Genomic DNA, 14,432 nt, shown 5'->3' with positions numbered 1-14,432 from the left:
GAAAATTTGGAACAGGACCCTCAGTTTACACAGAACATTATGTTCAGTGATGAGGCAAACTTTTTTGGGTGGGCCAATTATATGGATACACCTAAATAAAATGGAAATGGTGACAGTTTTCTTGTGTAAGGTGTCTTGCATTGAAATCTGCTGCAATGACCGGGTACTGCATTCACCAGACATCAACACAATTTCTATCCGCTCCTCACGTTTTAACCTCTGCTACATGTCAATGGCTGTAAACAATGAGAAACTTGTAAATAACTCATGAAAGAATAAAGTAACGTTAAAACCAAGCACACCATTGCTTTTCTTGTGAAATTCTCAATAAGATTGTATCACATGACCTTCTTCCCATTGAAAAAATAAAGTTGGATACAAAATGTCCGATTTCAAAATGGCCGCCATGGTCACCACCCATCTTGAAAAGTTTTCCCCCTCCCATATACTAATGTGCCACAAACAGGAAGTTTGTATCACCAACCATTCCCATTTTATTTAGATGTGTCCATATAACTGGCCCTCCCTGTACATTGGGAATCTATGCATTGAGTACAGCTCATTTTAAATATATCAAACAAATAGGAGTGAAATAAGAATTATTAATAGTGGAAAATAAGTATGTCAGTGCTGTAAAAATACAAAATGTAATATGAAAAATACATTTCATGAGATACAAATGGCTGTAATATAGAAACAAAAAAAAGGAGTCTTTCCTGGGAAAGTGCCTTACCACTGCTCTTTTAAGATGCATAAAAATCTTCCCAAGGTGATCTAAAAGAATGGCTGAGGACATGTTTAGCTTTACTTGTTCTTTTAAGAGAGGTGATGATGTCTCTGTGTCATTGGTCATTTGTGTACGAGGAGTCTCTAGATCACTCCGTCTTGTACTTGGTTCAGAAATATCTAGTGAATCTAGACCGAAATATATAGCAAGTGTGATCAATCATTAAACATGTTTATAACAAACATATAATAAGAAATAACAAGGAATGGAAACAGGAGGTATGTTAGAATACATTTTTACGACTTTTTGTTGGATTCCAATATACAGTGCCTTGCGAAAGTATTCGGCTCCCTGGAACTTTTTAACCTTTTCCCACATATCATGCTTCAAACATAAAGATACCAAATGGAAATTTTTGGTGAAGAATCAACAACAAGTGGAACAGAATTGTGAAGTTGAACGAAATTTATTGGTTATTTTAATTTTTTTGTGGAAATTCAAAAACTGAAAAGTGGGGCATGCAATATTATTCGGCCCCTTTACTTTCAGCGCAGCAAACTCACTCCAGAAGTTCATTGTGGATCGCTGAATGATCCAATGTTGTCCTAAATGACTAATGATGATAAATATAATCCACCTGTGTGTAATCAAGTCTCTGTATAAATGCACCTGCTCTGTGATAGTCTCAGGGTTCTGGTTGATGCACAGAGAGCATCATGAAGACCAAGGAACACAAGAGGCAGGTCAGTGATACTGTTGTAAAGATGTTTAAAGCCGGATTTGGATACAAAATGATTTCCAAAACTTTAAACATCCCAAGGAGCATTGTGCAAGCGATCATATTGAAATGGAAGGAGTATCATACCACTGCAAATCTACCAAGACCCGGCTGTCCCCCTAAACTTACATCTCAAACAAGGAGAAGACTGATGAGAGATGCAGCCAAGAGGCCCATGGTCACTCTGGATGAACTGGAGAGATTTACAGCTGAGGTGAGACAGTCTGTCCATAGGACAACATTCAGTCGTACACTGCACAAATCTGGCCTTTATGGAAGAGTGGAAAGAAGAAAGCCATTTCTCAAAGATATCCATAAAAAGTGTTGTTTGGCGTAAAGGCAACACAGCAAAACACCCTGAACACACCATCCCCACTGTCAAACATGGTGGTGGCAGCATCTTGGTTTGGGCCTACTTTTCTTCAGCAGGGACAGGGAAGATGGATAAAATTGATGTGAAGATGGATGGAGCCAAATACAGGACCATTCGTGAAGAAAACCTGTTGGAGTCTGCAAAAGACCTGAAACTGGGACGGAGATTTGTCTTCCAACAAAACAATGATCCCAAACATAAAGCAAAATCCAGAATGGAATGGTTCACAAATAAACGTATCCATGTGTTAGAATGGCCAAGTCAAAGTCCAGAACTGAATCCAATCGAGACTCTGTGGAAAGAGCTGAAAACTGCTGTTCACAAACGATCTCCATCAAACCTCACTGAGCTCGAGCTGTTTTCCAAGAAAGAATGGGCAAGAATTTCAGTCTCTCGATGTACAAAACTGATAGAGACATACCCCAAGCGACTTGCAGCTGTAATCGCAGCAAAAGGTGGCGCAACAAAGTATTAAGTTAAAGGGGCCGAATAATATTGCACACCCCACTTTTCAGTTTTTGAATTTCCACAAAAATTTAAAAAAACAATAAATTTTGTTCAACTTCACAATTGTGTCCCACTTGTTGTTGATTCTTCACCAAAAATTTACATTTGGTATCTTAATGTTTGAAGCATGATATGTGGGAAAAGGTTAAAAAGTTCCAGGGAGCCGAATACTTTCGCAAGGCACTGTAATTACAGGGATTTATGTATGGTACGTTTGTATTTAGTTTTATGGTCCATAATAAAGAGGGGATTTCCCAAAACACAATTAACACTTTTATTCTCCAATATGATTGGTGGGATTTTTCATCACTTAGTTGAAACAGTGAGACTAGTGGATTGCTTTTCCTTCCCAGTGAATACAATATGATCTATTATGTCTTAGAATATTTTATTGGTATTTATATACAGCACATATTCATAATCTTTTATTTGCCAGGTACACAGTAGAACTAATGATTACCTACAATCTTGCACATTAAAGGGGTTACCCAGGATTATTCATATCTTTTTACTATGGGCCTAAGAACTGACAGGAAGGTAGTTGCTACCAAATGCCTGTTGGGCCCGACGCCAATCTTTTCAAACACAGATTGGTCATAAACCACTTCTGCTGGTGAGTTTGTGGCTTTCCACTGATGTCAAGTTGACAGAGCAGCTATTTCCCTTCCGCTCTGCTCACAGGGTGTCACTGCCGTTGTCATGCTGATTGGCAGCCAGATCCATTCTGCCCAATTTCAAGGCGATCACTGTCAATCAGCATGACATTGGCAGTTACACCCATCGACAGAGAAGTTTGGAAGAGCTACTCTGATGACAATGAACACCCGAATTATCGGCAGGAGTGGTCAGTGAACGCTCTGTGCCAGTGCCAAGTAAACAGGCGGGTAGTTAGGGACTATATGCCTATTACTTTTAAGGCCCATAGAAAAAAAAATAAAAATAGTCCAAGATAAGTCCAGCAATACCTTTACATTGCCAGTCCATTTCTGGGTTACTGAGAAATCAGCATTTTAATCAATATGCAAATGAAGCTGAAGAACTTTGGGCATTTGGAAGCACTTCCAGGGCCTCTGCTCTATTCCTGCTTAACTGAAAGATCATTTGCTATGTGATTTAAAGCAAAGGAGTTGTCAGGCAAGCAGGAGTAGTCAAGATGGGGATTAGAGATGGAGAGAGCAGACTTGGGAATTGGGAAGTGCTTCCTTGGTTCGAAAGCACTTCAGAAAATGGATTCAAATGCTAATATCTCAGTTACGAAAGAACACACTGACTGCTTTTCGCATCATATTCTGTAAGAAGCCAGAGGAGGCTTGCAGCACAAAATGAAGCATGATCAGATATACATCTGTATAAGAAACTATTACCATTTACAAAGGACAAAGCAGTAGCCAAATGACAATTCTTACTAATGGTTATTATTATTGCCAGTGATGACTCAGTAACCCCATTTATAAAGTGTGCACCATTTGTGTACAATTTCCAAGCTGGCACACGGTGAGAGGCATGTCGTTTTCAAAGTGCTAGCTGTACAGTCCCTTAGAGCTGAAGCCATTACACAGGCAATTTGCAAGTCAATGGAGGCGTTTTGCAAATGCAATTAGATTTGTAATTAAATGCAAAAACAGAGTAAAATATTGGACATTGTGATATAAATGTATAAAATGTTTACCCGTTACTTTGGCATCTGGTGGAAGATCTAGTTTAAGTGAGGGATGAAGGTGACCTAGGCGAGACATTTGCTCATCTGCAGCATTTGTTTCCGTTGCCATGACAACAGTGCCAGCATGATGCAAAGTGAATAATTCGGGATCCAGAATTCTATAGCTGCACAAACACAGAAAAACACATGTATGGAACCAAAACAAATGTTAATTCCGAGCAATTAATTCAGTCACAACAACTTGAAGAGCAGACACTTTTCCACTTAACTAGAAACTTGGAACCAGACAGCAGGTACGATTTGGCGGAGGAATGAGAAAAGTGTTCTACTTAAGTATTCAGCATTAAAATGAGCATTTAAACTTAATTTCAAGAAAAGGTTTTATCAGGTGATCACTACACGCTCAAAGTCTTCAGCTCAGAATAGGTTGTTTTATTATTATTGTTCCACTGGCTCCCTTGCAGTTTGAAGCCTGACCCAAGTTTCAGGTTTTTTTCATGGGAGTGTCGCTTTGCATATAGTCTGGATGGGAGGTCTGTAAGCATCTAGGGAGCTACTATCTTCATCAGCTCATAAATCAGCACAGATTCTATTCTACACTTTTCCCCCTTTTTTGTGTCTTCCTCCTTTTCTAAAGTGTTTCCTCTCCTCTCCCTGAGAATGTACATGCTTTCTGCCCTCTCCACACTGTGAAGACCAGTGTTAATCCCCTCAGTGCTGATATATCAAAGGCTAGGGTCACATGACCATTTTTTCTCCAGCCAAGAAAATCTGTGTGATTATGCTATTCACACTTTGAGAAGAGTTTGATCAGAGTAGGATCTGATTTAATCAAAGGTGGAGAAGAAAAAAAGTTTCTCCACATTTTCTTTTGTCAGTTTGTGAATACTGGACCGCACTCGCACATGGAACCCATATACTTGAATGATCAAGTGCCATCTGATTCTCGGAAGCAAATTCTGCTCTCCATTTTGAAAAAGCACTGAGCTAGATAACAGGTTTGCAGAAATTCTCCAGCAGAAAAATGGTAGTTTTTTTTTTTTTATTGAAGACTATTTATAAAGATGCTTAATATTAAATTTGGGAAAACAAAATCTGTGTGAATGTGTACATAGCCGTAAAGAATAACCGTCATTTTTATCTCAAATCGATAGTACACATGAAATTTAGAAATTTCGTAATATATCTTATCAGAGAAATTTGCTTCTTTCTCCACCAGGACTGATAATTCATTGTCAAAATTCTCAATTCAGGCGTAAAATCTATAGTCAGTGTGGACTTTCACATTACTGAGATAGGAAATGGCGGTTGCTACTGGTAAGATTCGATGTGGAATAGAGGGGAGAGGAGGAGGAAGGCATTAGAAATATAGCTGTTCCCTCCTCCCTTCTTCCGTCTACATAGAATCTTATCAGTGATACCTGCCATCTCCTATCTCAGTAATGGAAAAGTCTGTCTTCACGGGACTAGGCTCCATAAGCTTTGGACGACAGATTCGGGGACCATCGTGGGAAGCTCTGGACTAGACTGGATCTTCATGGGGACTTTTTGTATAATAAATTGGTGAATGAGGTTCAGTGTTTTAATTTCTCTCTTTTTACTTTTTTCAGGTTTCCATTTGTGGATTACGTCGGATTCCCTGGACTACATTGGATTCCCTGGACTACATTGGATTCCCTGGACTATGGCGGACCTGCCTGGGATTTTTTTTTTTTGTTTAATCGTTTTTATTGAATTTTCTCACATAACAAACAGACATTTTACAAGAAACATAGGAATCCTGGCCGCGCCGGGCCTTACCAAAGGCAATCAAGCCAAGAATATTTCAAAACAATATGAGTAACAGATGACGTACACGACTTCCTGTGTTAGTTGTGTTTAGAAATACCTTACATAACAATAATAAGAGCTGTGTATTAACTTAAAAATGTCTGTTAGGGTCACCGGGCCGGGGAGCAAAATTGACCCGATAACTTTATATTCTGAATGATTTTACTAAAAGATAAAATGATAATGGTAAGAATGGAAGGGAAAGGAGGAAGGGAGGAGGGGAAAAAGAGGGAGAAGGGAGAGAAAACAATCAAAAAGGGGGGAGGAGGAGAGCTTGTGTAGCTGATGTCACCTACTAATGGTCTTGATCGGGTAAATAATGATTGGAAGTTTGGTGAATCAGTAAATAGGATCCAGGGCTGCCAGACTTGGATAAATTTGTTATGGTCTCTGGATGCTTCTGCGGATAATTCCTCCATGTAGCATATGTGTGACAGCTCTTGCTGCCATTCAGACATAGATGGAATTGCCATTGATTGACAGTGCCTGGGAATCACCAAGCATGCCGCAGTCAGACAAAAATGTAGGAGACTGCATTTCTGTGATCTAATGGATTCAGGTAGTACTGAGGAGGGCTATTCCGGGGTACAGGGGGAATATTTTCACCTGTAATCTTAAGGCAGGCCGAAAACACCCTCACCCAAAAAGGCTTTATTCTGTCGCAGTTCCACCATATATGGAGCATTGTTCCTCTCTCTATTCCGCAGCGCCAGCGTGTATCAGACACAGTTGGAAACACTGCATTCAGCGTTGTCGGGTAGTGATACCACCTTGACAGAATCTTGTAATTTCTTTCTTGGACATATCCTGCCCCTGATATTTTATGGGTAAATAGATATGCTTTTTGTTTGTCATCTTCTGAGAGAGTGATGTGTAATTCATTTTCCCAAGCTTGGATAAAGTTAGGGTCCATAGAGTAGGATGATTGGTTTAGGATACTATATATGAGATCAGGTGAGACAGAGGCGATTCTCTGATAAACAACCCTTCAAAGGGGCTCAGTGTGACAGGTAGAGAGTCTGAGATTTTTTTTTTTAATAAATTTGTGAACTAGATTATGAGTTGGGGAGTGTTGTTTTTTAAATAAAGTGTTTTTGTGTGTGTATTTTTTTCTCTTTAGTACGGATTTAGTAATTTGGGTGTCTCATAACACAGATCTCTATTATGAACACCAGGGATTGATGTCAGCTGTAGTTTTGGACAATTCATAGTTGACATCAACCCCAACTACCATTACCCAGGATGAAAAAAGCACAATGGAAATCGGGAACAGGCGAGACAAAGCACCAAAATTGGAGCATCGAATGGGAAGCGCCACTTCTGGGGCAGCTGCGGGCTGATATTTTTAGGCTGGGAAGGGCACAATAACTTAAGACCTTCCCAGCCTGATAATATCAGATCTCAGCTGTCAGCTTTACCCTTGCTTTTTCTAAAAAATGGGGGAGAACCAAGTCATTTTATTTATTTATTAGGTTAATAGCTTTAACATTAGGTCACATAAAAGGCACTAAAGGGTGCCTTTTTTATAATGTGTCCTGGTGTTGTGAAATTAGATGTCCATCTATCTATCTATCTATAAAGGGTCATTGCAAACGTTTTAAAAAGTTTGCAAACATTTTAAACATAAAAATTATTATTTTCTGTAATATGCAAATTGCCTCTTCAGAAAGAAATGACTTGAACTCTATAGCGCCACCTGTTGGTAGTAGTGATCCTACAAGTCACAATCAACCCTTTAACGAGTCTTGTAATATGACTTAGAATAAAAAGCCAAATCAGAATCTCAATTTGCAGACACGGGTGTTTCGGGCTATTGGCCCTCGTCAGTGCAAAGTATGAACTGATTTGGCTAGGTGAGAGGCTCTGCACTGAGGTCTAAGGGGTAAGATTTCTCCTTGTGGAGAGTAACATACCAGCTCTGGCTTGTCAAGGTAAGGAGGCTTATTCGCCGTGCAATGCTCCTCTGGGAAATTTAATATGCAAATTGCCTCTTCAGAGAGAAAGAGGACTTGAACTCTATAGTGCCACCTGTTGGCACTTTATTCCAGTATGTGTCACACGGATGGCACATAGATGTCAACCATGTGCTTAGGTAAGTATTTACACGGACTGAGACTTGTATGGGTCCGTGTCACATGTGCCGTGGGTCAAAAACAGACATGTCTACGTGTATGTCACATGTGTGCAGCCCCATAGATTATAACAGGTATTTGTGTGTACATGTATCCGGTATGTGTGAAAATGGACGCCACACATACCGGAGACACGTGCATGTGAAGGAGGCCTAAGGTGCAGTGGTATTCTGTCTCTTTACATGTGTAATTGTGGACATTGTGGGATCTGTTAACAGGGGATTGTGTTTAACAGAAGTCTCAATTTCATAGTCCTGTTAAACCCCTTTAAGCCCTGACTCCAAATTTGTAGACCTGCAGCAGGCTTTTATTAGTCCAGAGCTGACCAGACAGCCCATTGTTGCTGGTGGGTCAATAAAGAGACAAAGGAAGCCTCCTCTTTAGGTATAACCACTTAGAAGCTGCAGTTGATATTGTCTACTCTACAGCATCTAAAGTGTAAAACAGCCAGGATATGAGTGGTATGGTGCGAGCTCAGTTTCTAAGCCTTCTTCATATTTTTTTTTGGCAACTTACACCACAATATGGATGCTAAACATTGGTTACATTGTCACTATTAAGGAATAGTCACAAAATTACTTGTCTTAAAATTTGGAGGTTATTGTCTTCTTACATGTGCTTCTCCATGTGGAGCCATAAACATCCTTATGGAGTCTTTTATCATCTCTGGATTCAGGGCTGAGCCTCTGCCGCTTCTCCCAATACCTGTCATTGTCTGCAGTGCAGATGCACATAAATAGCACTGCAGCCAATCAGTGACCTCAGTTGGTCTTGGTCCACAAGTGTAGATGGCACAAGTCACTTAGTGCTACTGACCTCAGTTAGAGGCAATATGATGTTAGCACTGCAGATAATAATAAATTCAAGGAGCAGCAGAGACTCAGCTTTGGACCCAGGGAAGATGAGTAAAGAATAGTATGTCTTTTTAAAAAAAAATGCATTTGGGGGACAAGGGTTTCTGAAAACTACTTTAACATGCAATTGAGTTGTTTCAACTACAATTTAAGAGACAAAAAAATATTACGTTGACCATTTAAAGGGGATCGGTCACCCTTTTTTTGGACTATGAGCTGCCGGCACCGACATCATGGGCTTAAGTAAGCATTCTGTAATGCTGAAGATAAGGCCCCGATGTAACCTGAAAGATAAGAAAAAATTGTTAGATTATACTCACCGGGGGGGGCTGTCCGGGCTCGGTCCAATGGGTGTTGCCGTCCGGCGCCTCCCATCTTCATACGATGACGTCCTCTTCTTCCCTTCCTGTCGTGGCTCTGGCACAGGCGCACTGCTCTGCCCTGTTGAGGGCAGAGCAGAATACTGTGCACTGCAGGACTCTGCTCTGCCCTCAACAGGGCAGAGCAGTGTGCCTGCACCGGAGCCATGACAGGAAGGGAAGAGGACGTCATCGTATGAAGATGGGAGGCGCCGGACCGGACGGCGACACCCATCGGACCGGACCAGACTCTGGGGTGAGGATAATCTAACTCTTTTTTCTTATCTTTCAGGTTACATCGGGGGGCTTATCTACAGCATTACAGAATGCTGTAGATAAGCCCCTGATGTCGATGCCGGCAGCTCATAGTCCAAAAAAAAGGTGACAGATTCCCTCTAAAAATTACAACCTTTTTTTGCACATCATCCCTCCATTTTCACAGACTCAAAGGTAATTTGACTAACAAACAAAATTATAAATAAGATTTATATTTACAGTTTATTTTTAATACTTTTAAGGGGTGGTCTGAAATCCAAAAGTAATTTTCCTTCTAAATCACAATTGATTTATTGTTATAATCTAAACCATTTTCTAATATAGTTGAACTATCATTACTTAACTACTTCACTATTTTATTTTCACTTCCTTTGAGTATCCCAATGCATGCTGGAATACTCAAACGAAGTGTCCATGAAATAAAGCATCCATCATCAGTGACTTTCGTTTCAGGGGCTGGGCTGCACAATGTCTCTCTCTTGCCGGGTAAAATCAGCAATAACGAGTTGAGAATAGAGCAATGTGTGATGTCAGAATACCTGACGTGTCGAGACCAGCACCGCCCCCCGCAAGTTACGTCACTGATCTCTGCACGCTGTGTATTCTGACAACGAACTCTGTTGCCGGCTCATTACTGCTAATCTGAGTCCGCAACAGAGCGGGAGCTGTCAATGGGCAATATGGTGGTCAGTGGTTAGCCTTGCAGAGCTGAGGTCCTGGGTTCAAATCCCACCAAGGACAACACTGGCAAGGAGTTTGTATATTCTTCCCGTTTTTGCGTGAGATTTCTCCTGGAACTCAGGTTTCCTCTCACACTCCAAAGACATACTGATAGGGAAAGTAGATTGTGAGCTCCATTGGGGATAATATATTTAAAGAGCTGCGGAATAAGATAGCACTGTATAAGAAAAGCATAATAAATAAACATGGCACAATGCGCATGGACTTGCCCAGGACCCACTAGTGTCACTGATAACGCTTTGCTTCAGGGAGAGAGCAGAAGCTGCGGTACTAACCACAGCCTATGTCCCATGATGATTCTTTGCTTGAATATCTAAGCCTGGAATATTCTCAAATGAAGCAGCATCAAAAAGGATGTAAAAAAAAAAAAGAAAAGCAGTTAGATAGTGTAGTTCAGGAACGGTAGGGAATTTTTAAAGCAAATATATTAGAAAAAGCTTACATTATGGCACTAAATAGATAGGGATTTAGGAGGAAAATTACCTTGGAAGTCGGACCACGTTTTTAAGTATTTTTCACCTTGATGACTGGATCAAGCCTGGAAGACATGGACCCCACCAAATACCCAGTTTCTTTTCTTAAGATGTTATGCCAAGCCTTTATTGCAGCCATCTATAAATGCTGCTTGCGTGCCCAAAAACTTTCTGTACTCGGCTGCTTTTGAACGGTCATGCTGTACAGTCCTTAAATAGGCGTTTTACATAAAAGAATGGCTAAAAAGAGTATTCTCCCAACTTTATGCCATGTTCATATGAGATACTAAACTAATTGACACTATAGTGCTTTATCAGATTCTAAATAGTATTAGCTTGATACTATGCAAGGATGATTTTAGCAATGATATACCGTTATTTATTTTACGCTAACTTGGCCAAACACTCATTAAGTATCATCATTTGAATCATACTGTATAGTAAAAAATATTCATTTTTGAACTGTGCAGCTTTACCGTCAGCTTTGTGAATAATCGACACAATCCCATTTTACAGAATTCTCATCTACATTATCGCAAACACCTTTGGGAGAAAGCTTTTGTCAAGTGAAACTTTTCCTAGCTCTTTTTGATTTCTCATAAAAAGTAGATCAATAACTTGAGCTCTCGTAACAAATGTAATAGCAACTAGAAAAATTTCAATCTGACCAAAGTAATTGGTTTAACGGCGGTTTGAGAAGATTCATACCGAGTTCCCCAGAGAGATGAGGAAAACAAGAAGACCATTTTCTAATAAATGTCCTAATAATAGTGGTTGAACCGAAGTGAAAATTTGCTTTTTTTGTGCAGTTTTTATTGGTTGTGTCAGAAAAAAAAGTGCACTTTTAAAAAGAAATGTATTTTAAATGCAAGTTACAGCTTACATAGGTCTGCACAAAGTAGTACAAAAAAGAGAGCTTCTGATCAGAAAACAAAATATCACTTGTGCTCAAGCGTATCTTTGGAGAAAAAAACCCCCTGAAAATTCTCCTTTTGCTGTATTCAAGAAAACCTGCCTGCAGGTCTCATATGTTAAGTTGCTGCAATAGAGAATCAATCCATACCTTCGTTTTTGTAATCCTTTTTTTGCATTTTTGAGCAATCCTTTAATCCAGTGATGTCCAACTCAAATACACAGAGGACCAAAATGGAAAACTTGGACAAAGTCATGAGCCAACCTTGATATTTATTAAAAAATGTCTACAATTGAGGATGTTTTTCCTTATCATCAAATATAATGATGAAGAGTTTTGTATACAAACAAACTCAAAAGGCTTGTCACAAGAAAAAAGTCCATTTAATTAATAGATCTTAGAATAAAATTAGCATATAATCACAAATGGGGCACACTGAAAAAATATAATATGTAAAACGCATATGACCCAATGGCTTAATTTAATTATGTAATAAAGGATAAAAAACCTAGAAGAATACAGATAATCAAGTATGATGCCAACAAATGTGCCCCCTAAATACAGTATGATAGTCCCACAGTGATTACCTCCACAGTATGACCGTACTGTACTGCACCCCCCAGCAAAGTATGGTGACCCATCACAGTCTCACATAGTCCTCTAAACAGAATAATGTCCCCACATAGTCCTCTCTACAAAACAATAGTGTCACGTGGTGACAAGGAACTGAGCGCACCTACCCTCATTCCTCAAACTAGGGGCGCTCTAGTTTATCCATGTCCCCCTGATTACACTGGATCGCAGAGATGCCAGTGTCTCATACCTAGTAATGCTTATAACCTAACCCTTATGTGATCCCTTCCCCATCCAAGGAGGTGGGGAGGGCAAAGTGTTTAGGAAAACACTAACCAGACAGACTGGGGAAAACAGACAGGGATAAAAAAAAACTACAATAATACAAATACACTCACAAAACAACAGAGTGGGAAACATGGGAAGTATAAGAAGGAGAAATCAAATGTGAGAGGATGAAGATAAAATGCAAACCAATACCACGCAGCAATCTCCAGAAAAACTCTCCAACCGCCTACTCCAAACACTGAACCTTTTCTTTCACCACCAAACCAGTAAGTATAACTATCACTGGCAACTCCCAAGTGCCAGTGGTAAGCATACATACCAGAGGAGAGTGGTCAACACAGAACAGCTGAGACAATTCAGGATGGAGAGCTCCAGAAGATCAACTGAACCGATTAACCCTTGCCTTGACAGAGCAAGGTAAATCTGCACTGTTTAATAGGATGGTGAAGCAGTTCTAATAAGTGCAAGACTTCGTGTAACAAGACGTCACAATCTTTTGGCCCCTCTCTGTAAACAATATTCCCGGGACAAATGGGCCCCCCAGTCCTCCAATCAGTATAATGAGCCCCACATAGTCCTCCATACAATGTAATAGCCCCCACATAGACCTCTATACAGTACAATGGCCCCACATAGTCCTTAGTGAACATGTATTCCCTTTAAAAATACTTAGCCTGTGTGCCAAATCTGGCCCTCAGTGTGATTATAATTGGTCCGCGATACTGAGACCTATTTGGGGCCATTATACTGTATGGAGGACTATGTGGGGTATATCAAACTTAAGAATAAACAAAGGAATATATAGACATACTTAGTGAACATGTATTCCCTTTAAAAATACTTCTTTAATAGAATAAATTTTTAAAAATCACCTGTTCCCGTGAAAGGAATCAAACAAAATTCCCTCAAATGACAAATGTAGAAGACCATAAAAAGCCCTACAAAGGAACTACGATAATACTATCTGAACAACTTCCTTGCCGTGGAGGTTGGCACCCTAGAAGAAAACGATTTTTTGGCGCCCCCACTCAACGTAGACTGACCCTTTCTCCCCTAGCTCACCCTAAATAAAAGGTGGGAAAACAATGATTGATAGGAAGGGGATGAAGGAAGAGGAAGGAAGGTGTAATAAGCAATCCTTTGCAGGGAACTATAAATCACAAACAAAAAATAATGCAAATTTTTCACACATGTGAGACAAAAGGAATTAGCGTAATTAAGCTAACCAGATAGTCTTGCCTGTTAATGCTCCTTAGATGGATGAATAACAAACATGCATGGATCACATCACATTAAAAAGTGATCATGTTAGATGACATTCATAGTACTGTTAACGCATGACCAGACAGTGGTATTATATACATATAGGTGGCCCAAAAGATTTCTAGGTCCACTATGAGGTTGCTAAATAAATAAGTACCAAAAGATGATTACTTATTAGATATGAAAACCTCTACCAGTGCTATAATAAGTAAACACCAATACAACCCAAAGAAAGCAAATACCCTCATTTTCAGAGGTGAGGATATGTGGTGGCACTCATATATTAGCCTCTGGGCCAGATATATCGACGATATTCTGGTATTTTGGTCGGGCCCAGAAAGTGAGTTCCACTGTTTCATGGAAAGTATTAATATCAATGAGATCGGGTTGAGATTTACGTCTGAATGTCATAGTAGGAGTATTAACTTTCTTGACTTGACTGTCACCAAAAAACAGAATGGTAATATTGAGACATGCACATATCGTAAACCCACATCCACAAATAATCTTTTAAAGTGGACCAGTCACCATCCAACCCCTCTGAAGAGGGGAATACCAAAAGGACAGTTTCTCCGAATTAGGAGAAACTGCTCCGATATTGGTGCCTTCAGAAATCAAGCTGATGATCTTTACGATAGGTTCAGGGCCAGGGGATACCCAGAACATGGTCTAAGGAAATCCTTCC

The 14,432-nt window shown here is 39.9% G+C and overlaps 1 protein-coding gene across 5 annotated transcripts in view; it reads right to left on the bottom strand.

Moving 5' to 3' along the window:
* CFAP54 (cilia and flagella associated protein 54) overlaps positions 1-14,432 on the bottom strand; it is a 703,284-nt gene that overhangs the window by 335,027 nt on the left and 353,825 nt on the right. For all 5 annotated transcript variants that reach the window (XM_073556932.1, XM_073556934.1, XM_073556933.1 and 2 more), the window contains exons 35-36: positions 4,055-4,209; positions 734-915 (exon numbers count right to left, since the gene is read on the bottom strand). In XM_073556932.1, coding sequence (XP_073413033.1) covers positions 734-915; positions 4,055-4,209 — 337 coding nt within the window. The remainder of the gene's footprint in view (positions 1-733; positions 916-4,054; positions 4,210-14,432) is intronic.

Source organism: Dendrobates tinctorius, unplaced genomic scaffold, assembly GCF_039654945.1.
Source record: "Dendrobates tinctorius isolate UK_male_01 unplaced genomic scaffold, ASM3965494v1 ptg000241l, whole genome shotgun sequence".
Lineage (NCBI taxonomy): Eukaryota > Metazoa > Chordata > Amphibia > Anura > Dendrobatidae > Dendrobates > Dendrobates tinctorius.
This window is presented reverse-complemented; position numbering and strand designations above follow the sequence as displayed.